Genomic DNA, 26,529 nt, shown 5'->3' with positions numbered 1-26,529 from the left:
GGTTGCAGAGGGGTGATTCCCTCATTATCATTCCTTCTCTCTTTATTAGCATTTTTTTTTTTTTGTAAAGCAGAGCTTCTCCTCCCTTCTTCCCCTTTGAGTGTTAATATGCTCCTTCATACTTATTAATTCAGTGTGTTAAAATCAGTCACTATGGTGCTGGATATGTGACCCCTCCTGCCTTCGAGCTGCTCCTCCAACCCAGGCTAATGCAGGGCTCATGGGAAATGTCTGTGAGAGGGGGAACACGAATTTTAAACTCATTCACACTGGGCTACAAATGCTCGCTGTGGGTCTTACACAAGTGCAGTTTTGGTTTGGGCTTTGGGTCAGAGTCTGATGCCCTGTACCTGGCCTTAGAGGGACTGTGATGGGATGAATGAAGGCAGGAAGGAAGCAGGCAGTTTGGCTGGACACTGAACTCCAAGGACCAGAATTAGTTTTCCCAACTTGAGAGATAGGAAAGTCATGTCTCAAGACATGTGTTTTTCTTCCACATTCCCAACATAGTGGGGTGCTGTGATGAAGACTAGAACCAAGACTGGCCTGCCTTCAGTTCAGTGGCTTTCCTTGAAGCTGAATCTCAGCGCTCTGAGGCTCCTAGCTGCACCTGGCTCCTTGCAGCGCCTTCACCTCCCTAGGTCTCTTCTGTTCTGAGATGCCCTTGGCTGTCCCTGGGGCTTTTTCTAGGAAGGTACAGATGTCTGGGCTGGGGAAGGGTGGTGGTGATGGGGGTGGGGGACCTGGCCCAGGCAAGGGAATATGTCAAGCTGGTTGGTGTGGTCCCTAGGCCTCTGTGTCCGCCACTGTCTGCCCCAGCCACCTCTTCGTGGTCTCCCCTACTCTCTCTGCTGCCCTTATCTCCAGTCTCATCCTACCCGTCCCTCTCTTTGGCCTGGTGTGTCGCTTTTTCTCATTACATCCGATTCAGTTGTCCTGGGGATTTGTTCCCTGTGTCGCCCTAGCCTGGCCCTCTTTGCATTTCCTCTTATGGACACTTGGTGTCGCTGTTATCTAGGCTGCGAACCATACCTGGTTTGGCCGTGCTACCGAGGGGCTAGAAAGGTGTGTGTGTGGTGCATCCTCTCACGCACGTATCACACTTCTTCATGGTGTGGGGAAAAGACAGGGGAGGTACTTGGAAGGCAGAGTGGGAGGCTTTGAAGCAACTTTTTTTTTTCAAGAATAAAACTTATTAATCGTAAAAAAAAAAGAAAAAAAATCACAGAAAGCAAGGAGAATGAAAAGCAATGCCTCATATTTCTGTACTGTGCACCACCTTGGAGATGAGCACTATTCACGTTTATGTTTCCTGCCGCTCTCACGCCTTCCGTCTGGCACGCCAACCCCTCTCCCCGTCCGTTGCCCTCACCACCCTGCCCCACTGGAAAAAAATTGGATTCATGATACAGTTGGATTCAGCATACAGTCTGTCTTCGTTATTCACAGAGTCTGTTTGCAGATTTGCCTACTTGCTAAAATTTGTTTGTAATCCCCAAGCCAGTCCTTGCAGTGCTTTGGTCATCATGTGCAGAGCTCCGGACAGTTCGATTTGGCTGAGGCGCGTGCTGCCAGCTGAGCCGGGCGCTGTGCTCCCTTGCGTGTTTCAGCGCTCATCCTGTAATGTGTTTTTTCCTGGTCTATTCGGTGTCATTTTTTGTTTTTGCGTTTTGGGGTTTTTTTTTCCGCTGGTGATGTCTGCGTTTACAGTGGCTCCCAAGTGTAGTGCTGAAATGCTGCCTGGTGTTTCTCAGTGTAAGGAGACTGTGAGGTGCCCCATGGAGAACCACGTATTTGGTAAATTTTGTTCAGGCCTGAGTTAAAGTGCTGTTGGCTGTGAGTTCAGTGTTAATAAACCCACAGTATATTAATATAATGAGAAAGGTGTCTTGAAACAGAAACACACATAAAACAAAGTTACTGGTCAGTTGACCAAAAAAATGTTGTGACAGAGGCTTGCAGGCCCCTAACCCTGTGTTTCCCTTGGGAGCAATGCTTCAGTATTCACTTACAGAATGTGTAACCACTGCCAGAATAAGTCAACTATATCTACTTGGTTTGGTAAACTGCGTTTGTTGTCTAACTTTCCTTAGGTTATTAAATAGCCTTTGAAGTAAATTTTTGCTATCTGCTATATTTCATTAAACGAATATAACATGACATTTAAACTATTTTTGGATGTCTTTTTTTTTTTTTTTTGGAATTTCCCTCTTTCATGAACAACTCTGTGAGGAACATCAGTATATAGGAATCTTTGTCCACACTCTGCCTTTTCATAGGGAAGTTTCTAGAACCAGGTCAGAGGGCATGCTTATTTTTGAGTGTTTGATACAGATGGCCAAATGGCCTTCTGTCATGAAGGGAAGGAGAGTTTAAAAAAAAAAAAAAGACACAGATAAGAGGAGGAGAAGGAGGAGGGGGAGGAGGGAGCTCGGTGTGGGGAGAGGAGGCAGGGGTGGAAGGCTTCTGGGTGCTTCTAGGGCCAGAGGTCGCGCTGGCCTGTGGTGTGGCGGGGGCCCTGCTATTCAGGCTACCGCACACACATCTTGGTGGCTCTCTCAGAGGGAACCTCCAAGGGCAGATAGGTGGAAGTGCTTGCTGGGGAGAAGGCCTGTGGCTTCCGGGGGCAGGGCTTGGGGAGGGTGGGGACCACCTGTGCCTCTCATCCAGGGAGCTGAGGAGCGATGTTGGCAGGGCCTGTCTGTTGTGTCTGATGAAAAAGTCCTCCATTTCTTTCTTTTTCTCTTTTGTTATTTCAAACTTTTGTTCATCTAAGTTTTGAATTAAATAATACATTTATTATGTACACCATATCCATTTACTTATCATCCATCATGAAAACCCTACCTCTCACCCTGTACCTGTCCAGCTGTCCTCCGGTCATCTCCTCCCTTGCACAGGAAATCATTGTTGGTTTCTTCTGCGTCATTCTGGCTTCATTATGTGCATGCCACATGTCTGACCATGAATTCTTACCTTTACACCTTTAACGCACATGCTTGCACATGATACTTACTGCTCTGCACCTTGGTTTTCTTCACTTTTCACCTCAAAAGTTGTTTCATACCGTAGAGTGGTCCTCATTCTCTAGAGCGGCATAGCGCCCCATTCTGTGGATGGGCCGTTCTTTATCCAAGCTGTCCTCTGTTGGTGGCTATGCGGGTTGTTCCACGTCCTCCCTAACTGGAGTCATGCTGCAGAGAATAATCTCAGTTCAGTTCAGTCGCTCAGTCGTGTCCAACTCTTTGCGACCCCGTGAATTGCAGCACACCAGGCCTCCCTGTCCATCACCAACTCCCGGAGTTCACTCAGACTCACGTCCATTGAGTCGGTGATGCCATCCAGCCATCTCATCCTCTGTCGTCCCCTTCTCCTCCTGCCCCCAATCCCTCCCAGCATCAGAGTCTTTTCCAATGAGTCAACTCTTCGCATGAGGTGGCCAAAGTACTGGAGTTAGACGCATGTTATTCTGCACATGTGCAAGTATTTCTGTAGGATAATGTCTAGAGGCAGAACTGGTAGGTCAAAGGGCATCTGCATTTGTAATTTTTGAAAGGTAGTGGCCAATTGCCCTTTGGAGAGGTTGAGTTGTTCTCTCCCCCACAAAATCTGAGCGAGCAGTTTCCCATCGCCTTGCCAAGACAGGGCTGACAGGCTTTAGAGACTTTTATGACTCTGATAGATGAGACACGGTATCTCATTCGTTCTGTCTGTGTTTCTTCAATTATGAGGGAGACGGCACATCGTTCTGTGTGCTTTTACAGCCCTTGGTGTACCCGCTCCTGAGAACTGTGAGTCCCACTCTGCCTTTTGTTCCATCTAATTGTTGGATTCTTTTCTTTCCTTACTCCTTTCTTTGCTCACACAAGCGCCAAATCCTGGCACCCATCCCTACCCCCAGACTTTGCCTGGGCTCTTCTCACAGGGAGGAGGGGACGATGGGCACGGGGCCGATATTGGGTGGATCAGGGATGAAGAAACAGTCCTGACCCCCAGGGAAGCCACACTCTCATTTGATGGAGAGTCTTGTCAGTTGCTCATTAGATGAGATAATTATGTAAATGCTTCGCACAGTCAGGGCCCACAGTCAATGCTCTGAGGAAGGCTGCTCCTTATTTCCATGTAGGACACAAACCTTCCAGCATCTGAGGCAGAGCCTTCGCCCGCTGCCCTGCATGGGTACAGGATGCCCCGGGCAGCATCAGTGCCTCCCTGGGGACTCCTGCGCAGAGTAGAACCTGTGAGCTGCTAGTTTGGACCCAGTTCTTGCCTCTGCTAGGTTTCTTGTTGTGGAAAGCCCGGTCTTTTGAGCAGGGCTGATTGGAGGCAAACTGTGGCCTATGAGGCTTGTATCTTAACTGAATTTTCATCTTCCTCTCAGAATACTGGTGTATGGCCCCCTGCCCAGCCCTTCAGCTCCCTTTTCCTCTCCCCCTCCCCGCGTGCACAGTCTTCCAAAGGGGCAGGTGATCTGCGCTGATGGGCGAAGGGAATTGCCTCAGATGCTAGGACTCCTGGGAAAGCTGGTCTGGACTCAGGGTTGTGGCCATACTTAGGGTCATGGCCATAATGGGAGGGAAGGGAAGGGAACTTCCAGCCAGAGGTATGAGATAAGGGAGAGGCTTGTGACTTTCAAACAATCTGTCCCTCCCTCCATGCCCCGGTGGGTCTGACCTACCATTGAGCTTTGTCTCTGGAAAGATTCCTGGTGTCTAAGCCCACTGCCTCAGGTTCCATAGCCCCCAGGGCCTTCTGCCCAGCCCGAAGGGTGGTTAACTTGGCTGACAGTGGGTGCCCTTTGGTGTGGTGGTCCCCAGGGGTACCCAGAGTCCCCTCAAAGCTCCATTCACCTATCCTCATTGTCTTCTAGCTCTGCAGCAAGATCCTGGAGAAGACGGCCAATCCTCAGTGGAACCAGAGCGTCACACTGCCTGCCATGGTGAGCCTCACCTCCATGAGCCGGGGCTCCCAGCCTCCCGCTCCCAGGAGGGCCGGGCTCCCAGCCTTCCCAGCTCCCGCCTGCCTCCCAGATTTCCACTTCTTCAGAAGGCCTCCACCCCCACACATCTCTCTTCCCTCCTTAGTTTCCATCCATGTGTGAGAAAATGAGGATTCGTGTCGTAGACTGGTGAGTCCTGCATCTGGGGACCTTTAGAGGTGGCTGTTGTCAGGGGTCACTGGGTCCTTCGGTTTCCTTGCGTTCAGTCTGCATGTAGCAGGGGAGTCTGTTTCAGGTGAGGTGGTGTCCTCACACAGAGGCCAGAGAAGGAGAGGGCGTGGGCTGCTAGGAAGCTTACTCACAGTGGGTTGGGACGGCTCCAAGAACCAGAGATCCCTGGGGCCAGAAGGGCCCAGGGAGCCTTCCTGGGGGAAGTGGGGTTTGGGGAAGTTCGAGATGAAGGCATCCTAATGAAGAGAGGATCATAAGCAGAGGCAAGGAGGCTGCAAAGAGCAGAGCTTCCAGGAGGGTAGACTGAGACTCCCCAAGGGCTGGTAGGATGGAAGAGATCTCCAGGCTGGAGAAGGGGGCCAGGTTGCCCAAGCAGGGGATGGCACTGCTGTCAGGAGCAGGGGAGTAGCCACAGGGCCATCCTGGAAAATTAGTATCTAGCTCTTGTGAGTGTCTGTGTGCTCCAGGCCCTCTGCCCAGTGAGCTCTTTACACGCCCGTCTCACCTGATGCTCAGCTCGACTCTGGGTATGGCCCGACCTTACAGACGAGGGAGCATGTCTGAATAGATTGAGTGCCCTGTCTGGGGGTACAGCTGGAAGCAGCTGAGGCCAGGCTCGAACTCAAGCCTGTGCTTAACCGCCGGGCCATGCACTGAGGTGCCCTGTCTCACACCGAGGGCTGCAGGGGTCCCCATGTGCCATCTCCAGGGCCTTCCCTACACCAGGCTTCCCCCAAAGAGAGAGCTGTCCTTTCTCTGCCCCCAGAGAGTCTTGGCTGTGTGGTTCCCAGCGTGTTGTCCTTTGGTCTTCGGCCCATGTCACCCCCAGCCAGGAGGATAATGAGAGACTGGGGAAAACCCCCAGGCCACAGAGCCATTAAAGTGTGCGCCAGGTCCCCAGCCTGAGAGAGAACAGCTTGTGAGAATTAGAGGAGAGGAAGGCAGTGTGAGGAGGGCCAGCAGGGAGAGGCCTCCGGGGCCCCGACCGCCAGTCTGCTCTGTGGGAGGCGGTTTGGGGCGACGAGCTCTGCGTCCACAGAGCTGTCCCTTCGCCTCGCTGTGTGCGTGCACGAGTGTGCCCTGGGTGCAGGTCTGTGCGGCAGTGTGAGTGAATGCACGCGGGCGCCATGACCCCTGTGTTGTGGATGGGTCCCGCCCGAGTCCGTGTGAGCCGTGTGAGGCACCGACATACTGTACAATCCAAACACATTACGGAATCTGGTGGTGGCTTCTCTGGTTTAGGTTGAAGTGGCATTTTTATTGTGAGTCTATTTTCAGACTTGCTGTATTTTCCAAAAGCAACCCCAAGCCCCAAAACCCAACTCTTGGCCAGAAATCATTCTGCTGCTGCAAGTTCCTATCCAGAAAAGGGCTTTCTTCCCAGAAAACTCAGATAAATTTGTACTATTACCTGAATCCTAGAAATACGATATGGTCCACATGGCCTTTTCTCTGTAACTTAATCTTTCATTCAGTTCTTAAAGAATTCTTTTCATTAAAAACCAAAACCCCCCAAAACTACCCCCTCCTCCTCAAAAAAACCTGACTCAAAACCTCTCTCTTCCCATTCAGATTCAGGTGAGCCCAGAGGTCAGAAATCCTATTTTGCTCCAAGAGCTATTGGTCTTCTCTAGGGTTTGGTCGTGAAGGCAGTTTAGAAGTGTCGTCAACTGTCAATTATCTGGTGTTGATAATCTCATTGTAAAATGTTTAAGGGACTCTTTACTTCCCCGTTTCTTGTCACTCACCATGAAAAGTGATACAGATCTGTGCTGACAATTCACTCCTCCTAATGTAGCCCCCGCCCTGATACAAAACTTTAACGCTTAACCACCTCCCTGGGAAATACAGAGAGGAAGGAAGGGAGCAGCAAAGATCTGGTGTCTCATGGCTGTCAGATTTAAAAGAAAAATGACATCACCATGCTCAGGTGGGTCTTTCACCGTGAAGCACGTGGATGTCATCTTCTGAAGCTGCCTGTGGTCAAGGGATGCACAGCAGGAAGAGAGGGCTACTGGGCTCCAAGAGAAGGGAAGATGCACATGGGGAACCTTCTGGAAGGAGATAGAGCCTGCCCCTCCAGTCTTGGCACTGTGGTGTTTTTGGACTGGAAACGTCTTTGCAGTGAGAGACTGTCCTGTGCGTTGTAGGGTGTTTGGCTACAATCACGGCCTCTCTCTATGGCTCCCCTCTATACCAAAAATGTTTCCAGGTGCCAAATGTCCCGGGGTCAAAAATCTCTGGGTTGAGAACTCTCGGTCTAGCCTGACAGGGAAGCAGCAGGCTTCTGCAGGCATGGCTCTGGTTTCCCCATGAGGCGTATCTTGCTCAAGTCCCACCTTTGTCATCCTGCCTGCCTCGGCTTCTTCTCTAGACTGGGGCTGACTGCAGGGCCTGCCTCAGAATCCTGCCTCAGGATTAAATGACGTGACAGTTTCAGCACTGTGCTTGGCTCTCAGGAGGTGCCCAGCAAAAGGTGCCCAGCTGTTACTACATATGGTTGTCAAGGGGGCAGGTGTGGGGCAGAGGAAGGGTCTGCACAGAAACGCTCAGTCCTGGAGCTTCCCCCACGGTCCCCTATGATGGGTAGGAGGGGAGAGGCCTTCTTTGGGGAGGCAGGACCAGTCCCATTTTGGAGCCAGAAGCTGTGTGGACCTTGTTGAGAGTGCTGGGCCAGGAGTCAGGATACCAGTTTCTGTCCTGGCTCCTCCCCTCCCTCCTGGGCTGACCTTGGGCGAGGACTTTGCATCTCCGAGTCTGTTTCCTTCCATCTGTGCAGTAGAGATTTAATAAAAGTACCTATTCCCCAAGGCCATTGTAAGGATCCTTGGTGATCAAGGAAGCTAGAAGTGCTTTGTCACATACAAAATCAGATAAAAAAAAAAGAGCTATGTATTAGCTACCCTAAGCTAGTTAAGACTGTGGGCTTCCTTGGAGAGAGTTTCTTTCTGGTCCCCTGGTTTTTCTCCTTCGTCTGCTATGTCTTAGCTCTCAGAGCCTTGCTCTCCCTGGGCTTGGGGGTCTGGCTCCCTGGGCGGCCTCCTGCTCCCCTGTACTGCTCCTGCCTCAGGCCTCCTCCTTTTCAACCTGCAGCTGTGCCCACAGACTTCCAGCTTGGCTGCTGGGATGCTGATGGACTGGGTTCCCCCCAGAGGAGTCTTGAGTAACACTTTCTTTCCAGTCTCTTTTTGCCAAACATTACTAGGCCTCCATAACATCCCTGGTGTGAAGACTGGGACCCCTAACAAACGATGCATAACTCCGGCCATTTCCTCCCTGGGTGGGTTGTGGCCTGCGAATCCCACCCGTGTTCAGGCCCTTTCTGCCCCTCGCTCTAGGGACCGCCTCACCCACAACGATATTGTGGCCACCACCTACCTGAGTATGTCGAAGATCTCTGCCTCTGGAGGCGAGATAGAAGGTGAGTGCCCCTCTGTGCTGCCCTCTGGTCCCCATGCTCTCCCCTGTCCCACTGCAACTGTCTTACACCTCTAGCTTTAAGAGTTTGCAGAAAAGGGAAGTCTATAAGGTCTTCGTTGCCCATTTCCCAGGAAGAAGGGCTTTGGCCAGTGAAAGAGATAGGCTTGTGTTTAGGACTGGCCTCACTGTGGAATGATTCCTGCAGATGATCTTGGGGCTGTGGCCACACCATCCACCGGGTTCTCTGTTGGCTGACTGTTGGCTAGCAGTTCCTATTTTGAAATGGCTTTCATTGGTCTGTTAGAAAGTAGTGCGTGATCATTTGTACAATTTAAAAGAGATAATCTGAAAGAACAATATACAAATTTACTCACAAAATTATCCATCAGCCTCTCCTCCCAGACAAGAGGTAAATATTAATATTCTGGGGCCTGTTTCTGTGTATGTGTGTATATGATAAACAGTGTTTTGAACAATTTTTAATTGTTTTGACAATTGCTTTTTGTCACTTGGCAATATAACATAGACGTTTATTCATGCTATTAAGTATTCTACAATATGGTGAACGCGCCATAGACCACATTAACTAAATGTTGAATATTTAGGTGTTTTCTAATTTTTCCATTTTATAAGGAGCTAACTTGATATTGAGTATTTTTGTAGCTGAATCTTTATGTAATTCCTGATTTTTCTTTTGCATAAATGCCTTGAAGTGGAATTGCTGTGTCAAAAGATTTGAACATTTTAAAGCTTTTAGTGTATATAAAAATTGCCCTACAAAACGACTGGACTCATTTATACTCTAATCTCTCAAGCTTATTTTGCTGCATCCTTATCAACACAAAGCAAGATAATGATGTTTTTAAAGAACTTTGTCAATTTGTTGGGTGCATTTCATTGTTGCCTTAATTTTATTTCATTGGTATCTGGTAAAGTTGACCAATGTAAAATTTAAAATATTTAATATTCATCTTACATTTGCAAATTATATATTTTTTACAAATTATATATATTTATATACTTTAAAATTTATTCTGCTGTAAATTGCCTATTCATGCTTTGTCCATATTTTTGATGGTATGTTTGTATTTTTCTCATTGTTTTTTAAGAGTTCTGTATGTAGATGGAGGTTAACTTTCTCCTGTCATCTATGTTGTGAATAATTTTTGTCAATTTTATCATTTAATAGTTTTAACTATTCAATTTAAAAATTTTACATAGCCAAATATATTAATTTTTTCCTTAGTGAATTAGGCAAGGGTTTAACATTACTTTTTAAAAAATTGTTCTTCTTTGGTGATACCAACACTGTATGTTGAATAATCTTTTCCCTACATTTTGAAATGCCACTTTTATCCCCTACTAAATTCCTAAATGTGTTCTTGGTCCTATTTCTTGATTTTCTATTATCTTTAATTGGTATGTCTGCTTATTATTTCTTAGGTTTTGGTATCTGGGCTGTGCTGGCTCTGTAAAATTAATTGGAAAGATTTAAAGTCTTTTCTAACATCTGGAACAGTTTATATAACATAAGAATATAGTCTTTTGAGGGTTTGAAAGAATTCACCCATAAAACCGTGTGGGCTGGGTGCCCTTTCTGAGTGGCTGTTGCACTAGCTCTAAAACCTTTTCAGTTTCTCCTGTGATCATTGGTATTTTTAGTTTGTTACTTTTACTACAGTTAATTTTGATAATCTACATTTTCCTAGAAAAATATTTATTACATTGAGGTCTTCCAATTTTTTTATAGTGTTGTGCAGAGCAATCTTTTATGATTTAAACAATTCTCTCTACTTTCTTATTTCTAATGATATGAGTTTGAATTTTCTTTTTTCTTGATTAGTCTTGTTAGAAGTTTTTCTTTCTCCCTCCTGTATTGAACTTTTCAAAGAAAAGTTTTTGGACTTAGATATGAGTTCTAATGGGCTTCCCAGCTGTGCAATAGTAAAGAATCCATCTGCCAATGCAGAAGACACAAGAGACTTGGGTTTGATGCCTGGGTCAGGAAGATCCTCTGGAGTAGGAAATGGCAACCCACCCCAGTATTCTTGCTGGGAAAATTCCATGGACAGGGGAGCCTGGCGGGCTATAGCTCATGGGGTCGCAAAGAGCTGGACACATCTGAATGAATGTGCACAGGCACACTTTAGTTCTAATATTTTCTAATTTTTTATTCTCTCATCTTTTAAATCTTCTCTTTAACTCTCTTTAGACATATTTTGTTGTTTCCTTTTTAACTTTCTAATTGTGTGCTGAGTTGCTCAGTCATGTCTGATTCTTTGTGACCCCATGGACAGTAGCCCACCGGGGTCCTCTGTCCATGAGGATTCTCCTGGCAAGAACACTGGAGTGGGTTGCCATGCCCTCCTCCAGGGGATCTTCCCAACCCAGGGATCGAACCCAGGTGTCCTGATTGTAGGTGGATTCTTTACTGTCTGAGCCACCAGGGAAGCCCAACTTTCTAGTTAACTTGTGTTTATGTTCAGTATTTCTTATTTAAGTAATGGAAGTGTGGTTTCTGCCACATATGTCATGCTTTTGGCCTTCAGGAAATCCCAAGGTTGTATTTATCTCTATTTTTTACTTTTATTTTTTACATTTAGATATTTAATCTATTTTGAGCTTCTTTTGATGTGTTTTCTGAGAGCAGTTTGATTTGATTCCTTTATAGACAGTTTTTCTTCTTTTCTGGCTTGTAGGAATGTCTCTTTTTACTTGTAGTTTAAAAAATTATTTTGTTCGGTCTAGGAGCAAGACTCTTGAATTTTTTCTGAGACACAGTGAATTCTTAAATCTGAGTTGAGGACTGATTTCATCTACTCTAATATTGTTGTCTGAGCAGCTGAAGACATGGAGAGGGGTGGGATAAGAGCTGTTCTGGAGCCAGGGAGCTCCAAGAGAGTTGTTCCAGTCTCCTCCCACCAGTCCCAACCTTGTAAGGTCCTTACAAAAATCCAGTGAGACTATAAATGTCACATTCTGGAACACAATAAACCCTAAAGTAATGTTGCTCTTTAGTATCATGATTATTGGCTTTCTGCATCCCTATTCTGATTTTTCCCCCCTGTACCAATTCTGCTTTTTACTGCTTCCCATGTGGTTTAAGACTGGCTATTGCATTTTTAGTTTCTTGTTATGCCTTCCTTTCCCTCCATCTTTCCTTTTATATTTTCCTTTTCCTCTTTGTTCTCTCCCTCATTGTGTTTTGTTCCACAAAAGTTACGTCTTCCTGCACTCTACTGAGGATTCCAAATCATTTCTTGAGAGTTCAAGGTGAACACCCTCCTGAATTTTACAGACGCTGTTTCCTCCCTATTTCCCTATCCTGGTTGGCCCTCTGTTTTTCCCCTCCCCTTTTATTCACTCTCACACACTCTTGCAAGATCTGGCCAGTGTGGTGTCTTTCCACAGACAGGGTGTGTGGGTCTCTGTCCATCCATCTTCTCAGATCTTTATCTGGAGGTCAGGTTAGCATGCCCAGTTTCTGGCAGATTCCACCTAACACTTCTGAAGTTGACCAGTCTCCTCCAGATTCTCTGAAACATTTAAATATATATATATACAAGTAAAAAATCTGCAATGAACTTCCAGTTTCCCTCCCGATGCGTTAACATCTAGCTGCCATGCTCATTTCATCACTGATACTTGTCATTGTTGGAGTATACCAAAACTCCTTCCCAGAAGCCCCTGCTAAAGGGCTTGTCCTGCCCCAGCCCCTGCCCGTCCTGACTGTGGGAACTGCTGGTCCCAGGATGTGGTCCGCCTGTAGTTGCTGTCCGATAGTTGGATGCAGAGCTAGAAAGATGGGAAGTGAGGGCAGCGTGTCATGCAGGTGGGTGGGAGAGACACTATCCTAGGCTCCCCATGGATCAGAACTCCTGCATGGAAGGAATCTCTTCTCCAGTTTGCCGGCTCGTGCCGTCCCTGTCCCTGAGTCCAAGGGCAAATGTTGGCAGAGGCACAAGGTGCCTTTCTGACTGGTTTCCAGCAGCCACTGTTTCACGAGGCTACAGCTCTGCCAGCTGTCAGCCACCCGAGGGAGAGTTTAGATGCCTGTGCCCCCATCAGTCTTCATGTCTGGGGGTGGTGTTGACCTTGCCCTTTTCCAGGGTCGTCATGAGTATTTGAATGCGAACATGAGAAAGATGTTTATATGGTCACTAGATGGCGCTCAAGCCATGGGCAACCCATTGTGGTTCATGGACCACAGGCTCCCACAGTTTGTTTTGGACATCAATGAGAATCTTCTTGTCACCAGCTAAGCAGTTTTAAGTACAGTTAAATAGCTTGATCTCTGTAGCAATAAAACAGTTAGACTTATTGCTCAAACTGGAGCCGTTCTTCTCAAGCTCTCTCTAGGCCTGGAAGGTTAGCCGTTGCCTGCCTCCCTGCCACGCTTCTCCCGCTTGTCCTGAGGCCACCTCCGAATGTCACTCCCACTTGTCCTGAGGCCACCTCCGAATGTCACTCCAACTTTGAGCTCTTTTTGTTTTTCTCCACCCTAGGGTGTTCCAGAATATCTGGGTGATGTGTGGCCCTTGCTTTTCCCACTACTCTCAAAGCTCAAACTAAACCAAACTATAAAAATGGATTCTTTCTCTATATTCTCCAGCCTCACAGTTCACCAGATTATTTAATCCAACCAGGAATTTTTGTTTTCGTGTTTTGTTGTTATTTCCAGCTAGGACAGGACCTAACGCTAGCCTCTTAAGCACTTTTGACTGCAGGTTTGCCTGGCACACTTAAGTATTCCTTGGACCCTATGCTCCAAAGCATTTAGTAAAAAATTTATTTGTTTTTTTTTTTTTTTTTAATGAGGAGTGCTTTCCTGAGAAGCCTCAGTCCTTTTGAAAGGTAGCAGGCACATGAGCCCCATTTAACGTAGGTTCCATGGTACAAATTCTTTTATAACTTTGTACATATGAAAATCATGCTACATAAATAGCACTCAGGCAGTTTTTTCCATGGCTACGAAATCCAAAGTTCGTTTCTTTTTGTCTTTGGAGCATAGATGATGAGGATTTCCCAGCAGTTCTTGGTTTCTTCTCCTGCCTGGCGCTGGCTGGAGTCAGGCAGCCAAGCCGTGGGCGTGGGAGATGTGCTGAGAGGCAGAGGGAGCGGCTGGGCTGGCCGCAGGTAATGGCCTCAGATGCTCCAGGAGAAGGGGGTCCTGAGCTGGGAGGGCCTGCCCTGTACTTCCACAGGTGAGGGAGCTGGGCTGGGCTGCTCAGGCCACAAAACTGGAAGCGTTCATCTGTGTTCTGGGGCTTCCCCAGCCCCTATTCCTTGGGCTTAGGGAAAACACACCAGAACACTTGTGTTTTGGCAGAAGAGTGGTGAGGACTAAATAGAGGCTTTGTCTTGGGTGGCTTCACTGATGACTCTGCCCTTGACTTTATGAGCTGTCTGCAGACACAAGCATGATCCTCACACCTGGAGACCTGTGACCCTGCCCCCAAATTAGGAGTCGCTGGCCTTAGTTGTCGGCAGGGCCCTGTCTCACCATGCCTCATTCTGTGCCTGTTAGGTTTGTGGAGCAAACCAATGAATGAATGAGGCAATTAGTGAAAAGGTGTGGTTGGGAACCAGGCTGCTTGGAAGCCCCTAGCTTGGTCCTCCCAGCCACCAGAGGCACGTGTTGTTCAGATGACCGGGACTAGGGGCCAGCTGTGTCTGGGCTGGGCACTAGTTTGCAGCCAGAACGCAGAGTTGGTCTGTGGGTGGAAAGCTGTGTTTGCTTCTGTGAGGAGCACACGGGGGTCGGAACTATGACCTTGGCCTCATTAGCCCTAGATAACTGGCCAGGCCTGTTTGTAATCATTTGAAGGAGCTTAAAGTGGAATCTGTTTCCTTCCGGCGGGCCCTGGTCGTGCTCTCCTGGGGGTGCAGCTGTGCCCGGGTCGGTCCTCTGTGGTTGCTGAAAGTCTCCTGTGACCAGAGGCCTTGCTCCCCTCCTGATGAAAACCTATTCCTGTGGATATGAAAATGGCCATGAATTATGGTTTATGCACTCTGACTCCTGCCAGCCGGCATTCCTAGCTGAGGCCGGCTGTGGAGAGTGAGGGGCCGGGTCCCAGAGCCGCAGGCCGCCCCCGTCCTCCGTGCCACCTCTGTGCTCACTTGGTCGGCTCTGACCTTGTGCCCATGTTCTCTCTGCTCCATGCCCTTTCTTCCTGTGTCTCTGCTCATTCTTCCTTCCTGCCACAATGTTCTGCTCAGCTCTTGGCTCTTAATTCTGATAATGGAGCTATAGGGAAATAGCAATAGGTATTATTTCTTGAAGGAGACCAATAGGTAAAGGTGATCAGTGAATGAAAATAATTAGGTATTTCACTAAACACAACCCCAGGTCAATCAGGACCCCAGACTGGGCCACACTTGGATGGTTGGAGGAGGAGACAGGGAAGGTCAGAGTGTGGCAAGAGGCAGAACCAGAGAGGACAGTGGAAGGAGACTGAGGATTGCATACTCCTTTGGGGGTGTCTTGTGCTTGTCTTGAAGTGAAGTTGGAAGTCTACCGGAGCATCTCCTTCCTTGCTTCTTTTATTTCTAGACCCTCCTTACCCGTGTTTAGGGTACAACCAAGAGTAGAACATTCAGCTAATGGACAGTGTCTGGCACTGTGCTTCATTCCAAACAGCAGGCGCTGGAAGCCTCCTGTTTCAGAACTGTGCCCAGTGCCTGCTGTTGTGAAAATGCAACATGGTGCCCTTAGTGGTAATTCTACAAATGACCACTAGGTGGAGATCTTGTGCCTTGAAATGCCTCCACTCCATGCAGTCAACCTGCCTGTGGGGTGGAGAGCTGTGTGTGCCTAGCTCTGGCCCTTCCACAGTTCCCTCACCCTTTCTTTGCATCTGAACTTTGTTTCCCCCTCTTATCTGGCTATAATATGCCAAAGCATATATATATATATATATTTTTTTTTTTTTTTTCTGTGTTACTCCTTTAATGTATTGAGTCAAGTTTTCAATCGACAAACAACATACAGCCTTGCAGGCAGATGGCGGCGTGCACGCCGGGGCACTGGGACTGTGTCTCGCTGAGGGGGGTGCACTGATGACTCAGTGTGTGATAAATTCACAGCTGGGCTGGCCTTGGGGTCTCGGCCCACATCTGTTTCCCGTCCAGGAGCTGTTTTCCTTCTGTCTGCCAGCTGTCCATCCACAGTGCCTCATTTACCTAATCGGTCCTCCACCCAGCCATGCCCATCCTAACCCCTCTTCCATTTCTTTACGCTTCAGAGGAGCCTGCAGGTGTGGTCAAGCCTCCTCCAGCCACAGAACGTACGTGCTCTCACCTCTGGGATGACGAGGGAGTTGGGCCTTGAGGTTTTTACTGGAGGGGCAAGGGCGCTGGTTGTGGGGAAGTGTTCCATTTGCCTGTGGTGGGCTGGAGACTCCCCACCACAATCCCCAAGCTTAACTTTGGCTGTTACCTCTCAACCACGGTGGAATATGTAAATTGCTGGGAACGCTTCAAAGGCAATTCCCTCCCACTCTCTAACCCCCTTGCCCAATGTGCCTGGGCCCTGGAACTCAAATGAGTTCATTCTCTCTAGCAGGGTGGGGGGTGGAGCAGGCAGGGGGTCCATGATGAGGAAGGGGAAGTGTGAGTCCTCTCAGGGACCGGGAGGAGGCCGGGGTGAGCTGAAAACTCTTAAAGTTGAAATGTGCAAGGTAAATTACAGTCAGGATGATTAGTATAAATAATTAGTCACGCTTACAACAGCTCCATCACGTCTTTCACCCGCATCCCCAAAGCCAGAGTGGGTGCTGGGGACTGGAGGAGGAGGGATGCTGGGTGCAGGGCTCTGGAACAGGCATGCTCCTGCGTCTAGTTGGGAAAATCTTGCTGCTCAGGGACGGGCTCAAGCCCAGGGTCCCTGGAACCCGCCCCCCCAGGGTCTGAGCACTCAGAGTCATCTCAGATAGTACCTGCTTCTGGGCCCACCTCTCACCTTTGCCATTCTGGAAACGGCCTCTTCCTCCTTCCTATGATGGGGCACCCTGGCTTTTCAGGATTCTCAGAGTTTGGCCATTGAAATCCCGTCCTAGGAAACTTGGCTGTCAGCTAGAAAGTCATGACATTAACAAAAGAGGGCTGTCAAAAAAAAAAAAAAGGATGGAAATGATGTGGAGGAAAGATTTTGTCTCATCATTAGTGTAATTCTCAAACTCTCCTCCAACTTGCTCCACTGAAAGATCCTTCTTTGCACAAAGTGGGGAAGAGGAGGAGATGCCAGGATGAGTCAAGGCTATTAAATGGTCTGTCTCAACTTCATAAGGATACAGGGGTGGAGGAGACATGTGCCTGGGGCTGCCCTGTGTGTGGGGTGACATCGAGTTGGGCCCCCTCCCTGGCATCCAGGAGATGATGTCTCTGGTGACCAGGCTCTTGGGCCTTCTTTGTGCCTCCCCATAGGCTGGATGGCCTGAGACACAGATGGAAGGGCAGGGTGAGGAGGGGATGAGCGTGGGCTGGGAGGGGCAGGGCAGTGAGCCCGAGCCCAGCTTTGCATGCCGGCTGAGTGCATGAGCTTGAAGGTGAGACCGCTGGGGTCATGCCTCTTTGCAGTCATGTGCTCCTTTTCATCCCTTGGCCTCAGCTTCCTCATCTATACAACGAGACTAATAAAAACAATACAAATCTCCATGTCTCGACACAGTGAGGATTAAAGTCCCGCAGGGGAGACAGCAGTAGCTCTCATGGGGTTCACTGTCCTTTATACGTTTGTGGGGGCCGCATCCTGTGCACGTGCGGGGTGCTGAGACCGGGGATGGGCTTGGCCTGAAGGTAGCAGGGCTGAGCGCTAGACATCTCGGCTGGGCCAGCCCCTCTGATCTGCACCTATGTCTGTGTCTCCCAGTGGACGACCATCTAGGCTTCCTCCCCACCTTCGGGCCCTGCTACATCAACCTCTATGGCAGCCCCAGGGAGTTCACTGGCTTCCCGGATCCCTATGCAGAGCTCAACACGGGCAAGGTGAGCCAGACAGGAACCCAGATCCTGGGGCCTGCCTGGGCAGTATCTGAGGTCAGCCTGGACTCCAAGGGCCTGGCGGTGCTTGAGCGGGCCCAGGGCCAGGCAGCTACCCACTCAGAGACCCCTTCTTCCTCCCAGACCCCTCCTGGCCCCTTCTTCCCTCCCATTCTCTTCTCTTTGCCTGTCCTTCAGGGCAAGCCTGACATCTCCTCCCAACCCCCCACACCCACCCCTGCTAATTTTCCTGGCCCCCAAGGGGCCCAGCTTCTGTCTGTCTCAAGTTTCATTCTCCCCTGGCGAGGTTGGACCCTGGTGCTGACCATCAGGGTGGCATGGCCCTTGAACCCTCTGGGCCACCGTTTCCTCATCTGCCGAGTGACGGGGTGTGGCTCAGGGCCCTGCTGGTTTCCTGGGAGATGGGTGACCTCTGGGCCAGATGAGGTTCCTTCCCTTCCCCTTCTCCCCTCCTGGTGACCTGCTCCTGGTGACCCTTCCTCCCCTCTCAGGGAGAAGGCGTGGCCTACCGAGGCCGGCTCCTGCTCTCCCTGGAGACCAAGCTGGTGGAGCGCAGTGAACAGAAAGTGGAGGCTCTCTCTGCCGATGACATCCTTCGGGTAGAGGTGAGGGGCGTGGCCCTGGGAGGGGCCAGAAGGGCGGTGGCCAAGTGGGGCTGGTGGAGGAGGGCTCAGCTCCACCCATACTCACAGGCCTTCTCACCTCTGGGCCTCAGAGTAACCCAGCACCTGGTCTGCCTTCCTGAGGAATGTTCAGAGGCTCAAAGAAGATAAAAAGTGGAAAGTGTTCCTGAAATGAAAGTGTTAGTTGCTCAGTTGTGTCCGACTCTTTTCAACCCCATGGACTGTAGCTTGCCAGGATCCTCTGTCTATGGGATTCTCCAGCCAAGAGTACTGGAGTGGGTAGCCATGCCCTCCTCCAGGGGGTCTTCCCGACCCAGGGATCGAACCCGAGTCTCCTGCATTCCAGACAGATTCTTTATCGTCTGAGCCCAAAGAAGATAAATAGAAGTATTTTAAAGTCTAGAGCTTGATGCAGGATGAGAGGCTATTTTAAAATAGCTAACACTTATGAATCTCTGACTGTTTGTCAGACACTATGCTGATGATACTGCTGATGTCACTGAGTCCTCCCAGCACCTGCCACGTGGCTGCTCTGAGTATCCCCATTTTACAGATGAGAACACTGAGGCTCAAATGTAACAAAGCGGCAAGTGGTGGAACCCGGCCTTATTTCTAGGAGGCAGCTATGTGGAGTCCTCATGAGGGATTATACCCTCTCACCCTGTAGTCAGTGGTGCTGGTTTGACTTCTGGCTTGTCCACTTACCAAGTGGGAGTAATAATTATACCCATCTTAAAAGATTGTTGTGAGAATGAAGTTTATTCTTACCAGCACGCAGTAGGTGCTCGATAAGTGTTAGCCATTGTCACTGTGTGCTTGACCTAATAAACCAGTCATGTAACCCCTCTCCCCTCTGCCTTCCACAGAGGGGATTGTAAAGTCATCTTGGTTCAAGCCGGGATGTGTGGTTGGGTGCTGGCCATGTCCTCAGCCTGGTGCCTGATGCCCAGAGGGGACAATGGGGCTCATTCATCCCATGCGTGCGGCAGCCTGCGATGCTGCAGGGCTGGCCGGCGTGGTGGAGAGCCTGAGTGGTGCGGAGTGGGTGTTCTGGGTGGGCACATGGTGCGTTATGGCCTCTGGCCCCTTCTGGAAAGGCAGAGGCAGGAGGCCAGGCTCCCCGGGGTTGTGGTGCCTCCGCTGCTGGTTTGGATTAAGGAGCTCCATGACCTCGGAGGCGCGGACCTTAGTAGAGGAACACGGCCAAACACACAGGCCTGGAATGAGTTTGCTCAGTTACTGACCAAATCTGGGCTCTGGTGCAGAGCTGGAGCACTCACCACCCGCCCGTCCAGCCAGAGTTTATTGGGTGCCAGGCTCAGCCAGGGCCTCCCAGCCACGTGACGCCCTCCCCGCCCCGCACTGGTGTCCCTGTCCCTTCCCCCGTGACCCCGAGGCTGCCCTCTCTGCCCCCAGAAGTACCTCCGGAGGCGCAAGTACTCGCTCTTTGCCGCCTTCTACTCGGCCACCATGCTGCAGGATGTCGATGACGCCGTCCAGTTCGAGGTCAGCATTGGGAACTATGGCAACAAGTTCGACACCACCTGCCTGCCGCTGGCCTCCACCACCCAGTACAGCCGGGCGGTCTTTGATGGTGAGGCCGGAGGCTGCGTGCCTGGCGGGGGACCCAGGCCTCAGAGTAGGGGCCGAGCCCTAAATCCCATCCCCTGCGGAAAGCTTCTGGAGGCTCGCCCAAAGGCACACGGGTTCGGGGGACCCCTAGTCTGCTCCCCGCTGTGCTGCCTCCCCGTGCTCATTTCCAGGTGCATCCCTCCTGCTGGGATCCATAGACTGGGCTCCTGACACCAGCAGTGGTCGGCCTTGATCTTGACCTTTGGTGACCACTCATTCCATGGTGGGTGTGGGGCTTGGCGTAGAGATTTTGGAGAGCGTGGGATTCCCAGGGTCCTTCTGACAGCGCCTTGGTTTTGATGTGCTAAGGAGTCCAACTGAGAGCAGCAGCTGTCTGTTCAGCGTGTGAAGGGAACTCTTGGCACCTTGTCCGGGCACTGGGGAATACAGGTCGTGCCACAGGTGTCTTAGCTGGGGGGCAGGTATTTGCATCCGCCGCCTGCCTCGGCCCCCCACGCCTCTGCCCGGCTCAGCGCCAGGCCCTTGCGTCCTTCCAGGATGCCACTACTACTACTTACCCTGGGGCAACGTGAAGCCCGTGGTGGTGCTGTCGTCTTACTGGGAGGACATCCGCCACAGAGTTGAGGCTCAGAACCAGCTTCTCAGGATTGCCGACCAGCTGGTGAGTGGAAGCTGCCCCCACCCACAGACCCCATGCATGCACCTCTCCTGCCCCATGGGTGTCTTCAGTCCTGCCTCCACAGGGGCTAAGCCTGCAGACCTCACGATGCCTGTGGTCCCTGTGTCCTGACCAGGCCAGGCTTGCAGTCCTGCCCTGCACACTGGGAAGAGAGGAGAGGGAGGGAGCACAGCTCTGGGGGGATCATCCCTAGTCTGAGGTAGGAGACAGCACAGAGAAACAGCTGAGAGAGACTGAGCTGGGAGCAGAGGACAGAGCCTGCAGCCATCCATCCACCCATTCATTCACTCATCGAATGCCTTTGACTCTTAGCACAGCAAGGGTTGTGCTGGAAACATCTAACTAGAGGGTGGATGTGAACAGGATGCTGCCCCTGACTCCAGGGGTCAGCTTAGTAAAGGAGTAGGCAGGTTCATCCACCCCTCTCCTACAGAGGCTGGAATTTCAGTTCAGACGTTGCTCCAGGAGTCCCTAGGGAGGGGGGCTCAGAGGAGAGAGGAGGCCAGTTAGCATCAGGAAAGCAACTCAGGGCGGCGAGGGGCCGCATCCAGTGAGGGGAGTTGGGGGCTAGGGGAGTGGCTCTGGGAGGGAGCTGACCTCAGGGAGAAAACAGAAGGGGTTGAGCTGCAAGGACTTGGTGGTCTGTTGGACTGGGGAGCAGAGGCTGTGAGGAGGGCCTCCAGTGGCTGGGAGCTCAGGAGAAGAGCAGGGCTGTGAGGTCAGGGATGTGTCCTGTCCTGGATGTGGCTGGGGGTTACTGGTGGATGCTGGGATTTGCAGGCCTGGTGTTTGGCCAGAGAGCAGAGGAGAGTCAAAGTGGGCAGAGGGGAGAGGCCAAGGGTGGAAGATCCTGGTGGTGGCCCCTGGCCATTTCTGTGTGTGCACGGGGTGGAGGCTCACCCACGAGGTGTGTGGCCCGTGAGAACGGGGGGAGGCAGGTGTGCATGCTTTGGGGGCCCACAAGGGCAGCAGGGTAGAGGGCAGGGCGTTGAGAGGTTTGGACAGGTGGAGGAGGTGAGCATGGTGAGAAGGGAAGCGGGGAACGGGGATTTTAGAATGGCTGGGAGGGGTTGTCAGCCCCAGATGGGGACCATGATGACCCACACTTTCCCTGAGACCCGCAGTTCTCTGGGAGGGAGGGACCAGTCCACGCCCAGGTTTGGGAGAACTCGGAGTCGATTTTGTGCAAGTCCAGCATCTTCTTGGCCATCTGTTCTCTCCCAGGCCATGCCTGGCAGACAGGGGCTGGCTGTCCTTCCAGGGCCTGTCTGTCCGCAGCGTGGTGGGCCCAGGGTGGAACGCAGGCTCAGGAAGGCAGAAGAGGTGGGCAAGGGGGTGGGGATGGAGGGGCAAGTCCTTGGCTGAGCGTGACCTGTTGGGAGATCTGTCTCCCAGTTCAGGCCTGAGACCTGGGGCTGGAGCGCCCCCTGGAGGAGACCAGTTGCGATGGGGGCATGAGTAGGAGTTTGGGGAGGGAAGGCCCGCCGGGCCGGCTGTCTGAGCGCTCCCGAAGGAAGGAGCATGGGATCCAAGCCTGCTTGGGTGGTAAGGTTTGAAAAGGAGAGAGGGTGCAGGTGGGACCTGGAGCTGGCTCCGAGGTCGCTTACCTGTGAGACCTGGCTTGACGGGGCCGTGGAGAGCGAGATACACAAGCGCGGTGGGAGTCCCCAGTCTGGGAATTGGATGTTTGTTGCGGGGAACCCTGCAAAGTTCTTGAGCCACGACAGCCGCTGGCTTGTGGGGTCCGTACTCTGCCTTCTTGGCTCTCACTGTTCTTGCCTTTTTGATTCAGGGGCTGGGCTGTGGTGACAGGACCTGGGGATGGAGGGTCCGCCCCACGGTGACCTTCCTGACCCTGCCCGCCCATTCCACAGGAAGCCGGCCTGGAGCAAGTCCACTTGGCCCTGAAGGCTCAGTGCTCCGACGAGGACGTGGACTCCCTGGTGGCTCAGCTGATGGATGAGCTCATCGCAGGCTGCAGGTAGGGGGTGCCCGGCACCCATGGCGCCCTCCCCTTCTGGCTGGCCGGCCCCTTTCCCGGGAGTGTTCGTGTGTGGCGGTGAGCGACGGCACGTCTCCCCGGCCACGCTTGGCTAGCAGTCCAGCCCGTGCTGAGTCCAAAGGTGGTGGAGCCAGCGCGGGGAGTTGAAAAGGTGACATTTAGAGCAGGTCATAAATCTCCCTGCAGCAGCGGCAGCTGCGGGCCCAGGGCGGCCCGGCTCACCTGAATGGGGAGCGTTGTGTCTCTGATCCCCGACCTCTTATTTCCCTGATGGAATCTCCAGGAGGAGCTGGCTGGTGGGGGTGACGGCGCCCCTCCTCCCCCCAAGGCTGTGTCAGGGACCGGTGTTTCTGTTTAGCCTTCTATTGACATGGCTGATTGTCAGCTTCAGGAAAAGGGAGCCCAGGGGTGAAGGAGAATGGGGGTTCAGGGCCCTGGTAGAAGGGGAAGCATCTGAACCTCTCCTCCACAGCTGGGTGATTTGGGGCTCACCACCCACCTGCTCTGAACCTTGGTTTCCTCATTTCAACCTGACATTAAGAATATTGTAACCACTTTATAATGTCACATAAGCAAAATGCCTGGCCCTTAGGACGTATTTAATAAATGATAGCTGTGATTATTATCAAGCAGAAGAAACATTAAGGAGACTTAGATTCTCATCCTTTTACCCACCTTTGTGGCTTTGGGCAACTTCACTTCTCTGGGCCTCAGTTTTCCCAGGTATTAAATGGACTTAATAACAGACAGCAGTCTTTTTTCTTACCATGGGATTAAGTGTGAATGTATGCAGATATAGTCTACACCCTCCTCTAAATCGTCTCACCCCAGCCCCTGTGGAATGTATGAGAAGTGCTGTGTGGCTGCCTGCCCCTTCTGGTCCTTTGTACCCCAGGTAGGAAGCACACCTTTATCAGAAATGGCCCTGTGGCCTGCTGCCCAGATGGGTCATTCACTCCTCCAAACTTTCCTGAGACCTGGCAGGTTCCAAGCGAGGAGCCTAAAGCGTGTTACAAGGGTGCAGCTTCAGCCCTCTCGGGGGTGATGAGGCAGAAGTGAGCAAATGAAGGAAAGTGTTGGGGGCTCGAGGCATGTGCCCCCGGAGCTCGGAGCAGGTGCATCTTGTGAAAATCTATAGACACTTCCTGGAGGCGGTGGTGCCCTAGGAGAACTCTGGAGGGGAGGAGTCAGCCTTTGGGGAACGGACTTCTGGGCATGGGCGCAGGAGCCTGGGATACCTGCTGCCTTCTGGGGGTTGTGAGGGGAGCTGCAGTCCTGTTGGGACAGGCCTCAGGGGGTTGCTAAGGCAAGCCCAGAGCTGGGGGCAGCGGGGGCCCAGGGATTCCTGGGGTTCAGACACTCACTCTGGCTGCAGTGAGAGTGGTGGGCTGTGGGTGGTGGTGAGGGGTGACTGATGAGGGCATCACCCAAGGCAGGGGACTCAGGGACATGGATGAGAGAAGTAGAGGGCAACGTGGACTGTTCAGGAGGCGCTGTGGTGAGTAACAGCCTCGTGGGGACCACTTTCTGTGCCAGGTGCGGTTCTGAGAAGTTCACCTGTATTAACTGATCATAAGAATCTTATGAGGTGGGAAGTAGAGGGATCCACATTTTACAGATGAGAAAACAGGCTCCGAGAGGTTAATCGCCCAGATTCACACCCTAGTAAGTGGCTGACCCCCTCGCTGTGCTGCTCTGTACTGGACAGGCTTTGATGGTGGATTGAGTGTGGCGGCCCAGGGAAGGTCCAGAATGGTCCCTTGGCTCTGGCCAGAGCAGGAGGGTGGAGAGCAGGGCCATTTCTGGAGGGGGACAGTGGGAGAAGAGCAGGTTTGGTAGAGGGAGAGGTGCTCGGGGCTGGCAGTGCTGAGTAGCAGTTGTCTGTGGTCTGGAGGTCGGAGGTCACTGTGAAGCTAGAGGGGGTACCCTCAGCAGGGGCAGCCGCAGAGTGCCTGGCTGTGCCCCACTGCCCGACCTGACAGCTCGGGTGCGGAGGGCGGGCCGGGGCTCTGGGTTCAGCATGGTCTGCTCATGACTCATGCGCGGTGTGGACCTTGGCAGGTCCGAGGGGCCTGACACATCTGAGACGAGTGGGTCCCGGGCCCCTGGGCCGCTGCACCGCTCTCCCAGTGCCCCCCTCTTGATGTACTTGTCTCAAAATGCCTCTGCCAAAGCCTGGTCTCCTTGAATCACTCTCCTGGGGATAGAAGGTGGCTGGGGGCCTCCTGGAGAGCCCTGGTCTCAAGTCAGGGGCTTGTGAGGAGGGTCCCACCCCCTCAGGAGGGCACGCACGGCTCTCTGTGGAAGATCTGTTCCCTCGGCTCCATCTGGGCCACCAATAGCCTTGGGGCCGCAGAAAGAGAGCTCCCCTCCCCCACCAGGCTCTGTGTTGTGCATCATTGCAGCCAACAGCAGGGCAGCTGGGTGCAGATTACATGAGCCAGCTTGCCATAGATGACCACCAGCTGCTCACGGATTCCTCCGGCCAGCCCCCGCCCACCACTCCACCATCAAGAGCCCTTCGTTTGCACAGATCCCTTTCTGCTGCATCTCCTGGGAGCCCCTCTCCCCGCTGTGCCAGTCTCGCCCACTCTGCTCCTTTGGCCCAGCCTTCTCCTCTCATCTCCTGACCCATGGACCCATCTGCCAGCCACACCTGGGTGTCCACCGGCACATCCTATCATTTTCTGTGATCTTCCTAAGCCTGTGCCCTGCCACCTCCACTCCAGCACTGCAGCGGCTCCCGTTGCCTTCAGGAAAAGCCAGCCTCGTCTGACACGTGGACTTCTCTGTCTCCACTGCCTGCTCCTGGACCTCAGCAGTCTCACCCTCCAGCCCCCTGGAGCCTCCGTGCTGGCTCGCTCCCTTGCATGTGCTCCCCCCGCCTCTGAGTCTTGTCTTCTGCACATTCTGCTTCTTCAGCCAGAAGGCCCTTCCTGCTCTGCTCGGCCTGACCTGCTTCTGCTGACCTGCCAGTGCAGCTTGAGTCCTCTTCCTCCAGGAAGTACTCCAGACTCTGAGAAAGCTCGGGGAGGGGGGGGCGGGGAGCTTGTCTGTTCCAGGGCCTTGTCTGTTCCAGGGCCTTCCTGAAGGTAGAGCTGGGTCTCATCCCTGGGTCCAGTCTCTGGTCAGGACCGACAGAGCTGTTCCTCGTGAGGATTGAAATGAATGACCCAGTGCCCAGGGTATCTTTCAGGCTGGACACTCTCCCCTCCCAGGCAGCATCCCTGATAAAGGCATCCAGTCTCCGTGGGGGCAGACAGCCACCTCGTGGACAGCCCAGCTCTGCTCCTAGCCTGTGCTGGACCCTGTCCTGGGCTGGCCTGTCGTTTCCAAGTCATCCAGGGTTGGTAGAGCGACTGCCCCTGCTTGGGGTTGGGGCCCTGTCATTGGCCTCCACTTCCAGGTCTCCCTTTTCTGGGCCTGCCTTGGGCTTTACGGGGTGGGAAAGGGCCGGGGCACCTTGCTTGTGGCAGTTACGGGTCTCGACTGTTTCTTGGGGAGCCTTGTTTGGGCTGGTGGCCTCCGTGAAAATCTCCCTTTGGTGGTCTGCATGGCAGTCCCTCTCAGTTCCGGACCCAGGCTGGGAGCATAAATCACCCTGGTTGGCTCGCCTCTCCATATCCCACTCCAGACCCGCCTGCCCCCGCCCTCAGGCCCACTCAGGCCTCCTTCCCAGCAGGCCCAGCCCAGGAGTCCGGTCGGGCCCCCCTTCACCCTCCGAACATGCCCCTCCGCCATGCTCTGGTGAGCTGGGGATGAAGGCCGCCCCTCTCCTGGCCTGGGGCAGCCCCATCCGAGGCACCCTCGGGGCAGTAAATATTATATTACCACAGGGTGTGCAGTACGTGACCTGAGACAGGCCCCAGGGCTTAAGTTTCCTGAGATGGAGTTTGCGTACTGCTCCCCCCACCCTAAAAATTCAATTAAAAAAAATAACAGGAAAAATGTAGTGCGCCGAGGGCCTGCCAGAGTGGTGTATCTGGCGGCGGCGGTGCCGCTGCGCTCGGCGGTAATTGGTTCTGCATAGCTCGGGGAAATT

The 26,529-nt window shown here is 52.2% G+C and overlaps 1 protein-coding gene across 24 annotated transcripts in view; it reads left to right on the top strand.

Annotated features, from left to right (window-relative positions):
• Positions 1–26,529, top strand: part of DYSF (dysferlin) — a 224,474-nt gene that overhangs the window by 78,684 nt on the left and 119,261 nt on the right. For 15 of the 24 annotated variants that reach the window (XM_027554906.1, XM_027554921.1, XM_027554923.1 and 12 more), the window contains 9 exons: positions 4,871–4,939; positions 5,085–5,128; positions 8,509–8,591; positions 15,835–15,876; positions 17,460–17,575; positions 18,082–18,195; positions 19,630–19,807; positions 20,343–20,467; positions 22,360–22,466. In XM_027554906.1, coding sequence (XP_027410707.1) covers positions 4,871–4,939; positions 5,085–5,128; positions 8,509–8,591; positions 15,835–15,876; positions 17,460–17,575; positions 18,082–18,195; positions 19,630–19,807; positions 20,343–20,467; positions 22,360–22,466 — 878 coding nt within the window. The remainder of the gene's footprint in view (positions 1–4,870; positions 4,940–5,084; positions 5,129–8,508; positions 8,592–15,834; positions 15,877–17,459; positions 17,576–18,081; positions 18,196–19,629; positions 19,808–20,342; positions 20,468–22,359; positions 22,467–26,529) is intronic. The other 9 variants (XM_027554917.1, XM_027554927.1, XM_027554925.1 and 6 more) reach the window with 1 other exon arrangement.

This window comes from Bos indicus x Bos taurus, chromosome 11 (genome assembly GCF_003369695.1).
Source record: "Bos indicus x Bos taurus breed Angus x Brahman F1 hybrid chromosome 11, Bos_hybrid_MaternalHap_v2.0, whole genome shotgun sequence".
NCBI lineage: Eukaryota > Metazoa > Chordata > Mammalia > Artiodactyla > Bovidae > Bos > Bos indicus x Bos taurus.
This window is presented reverse-complemented; position numbering and strand designations above follow the sequence as displayed.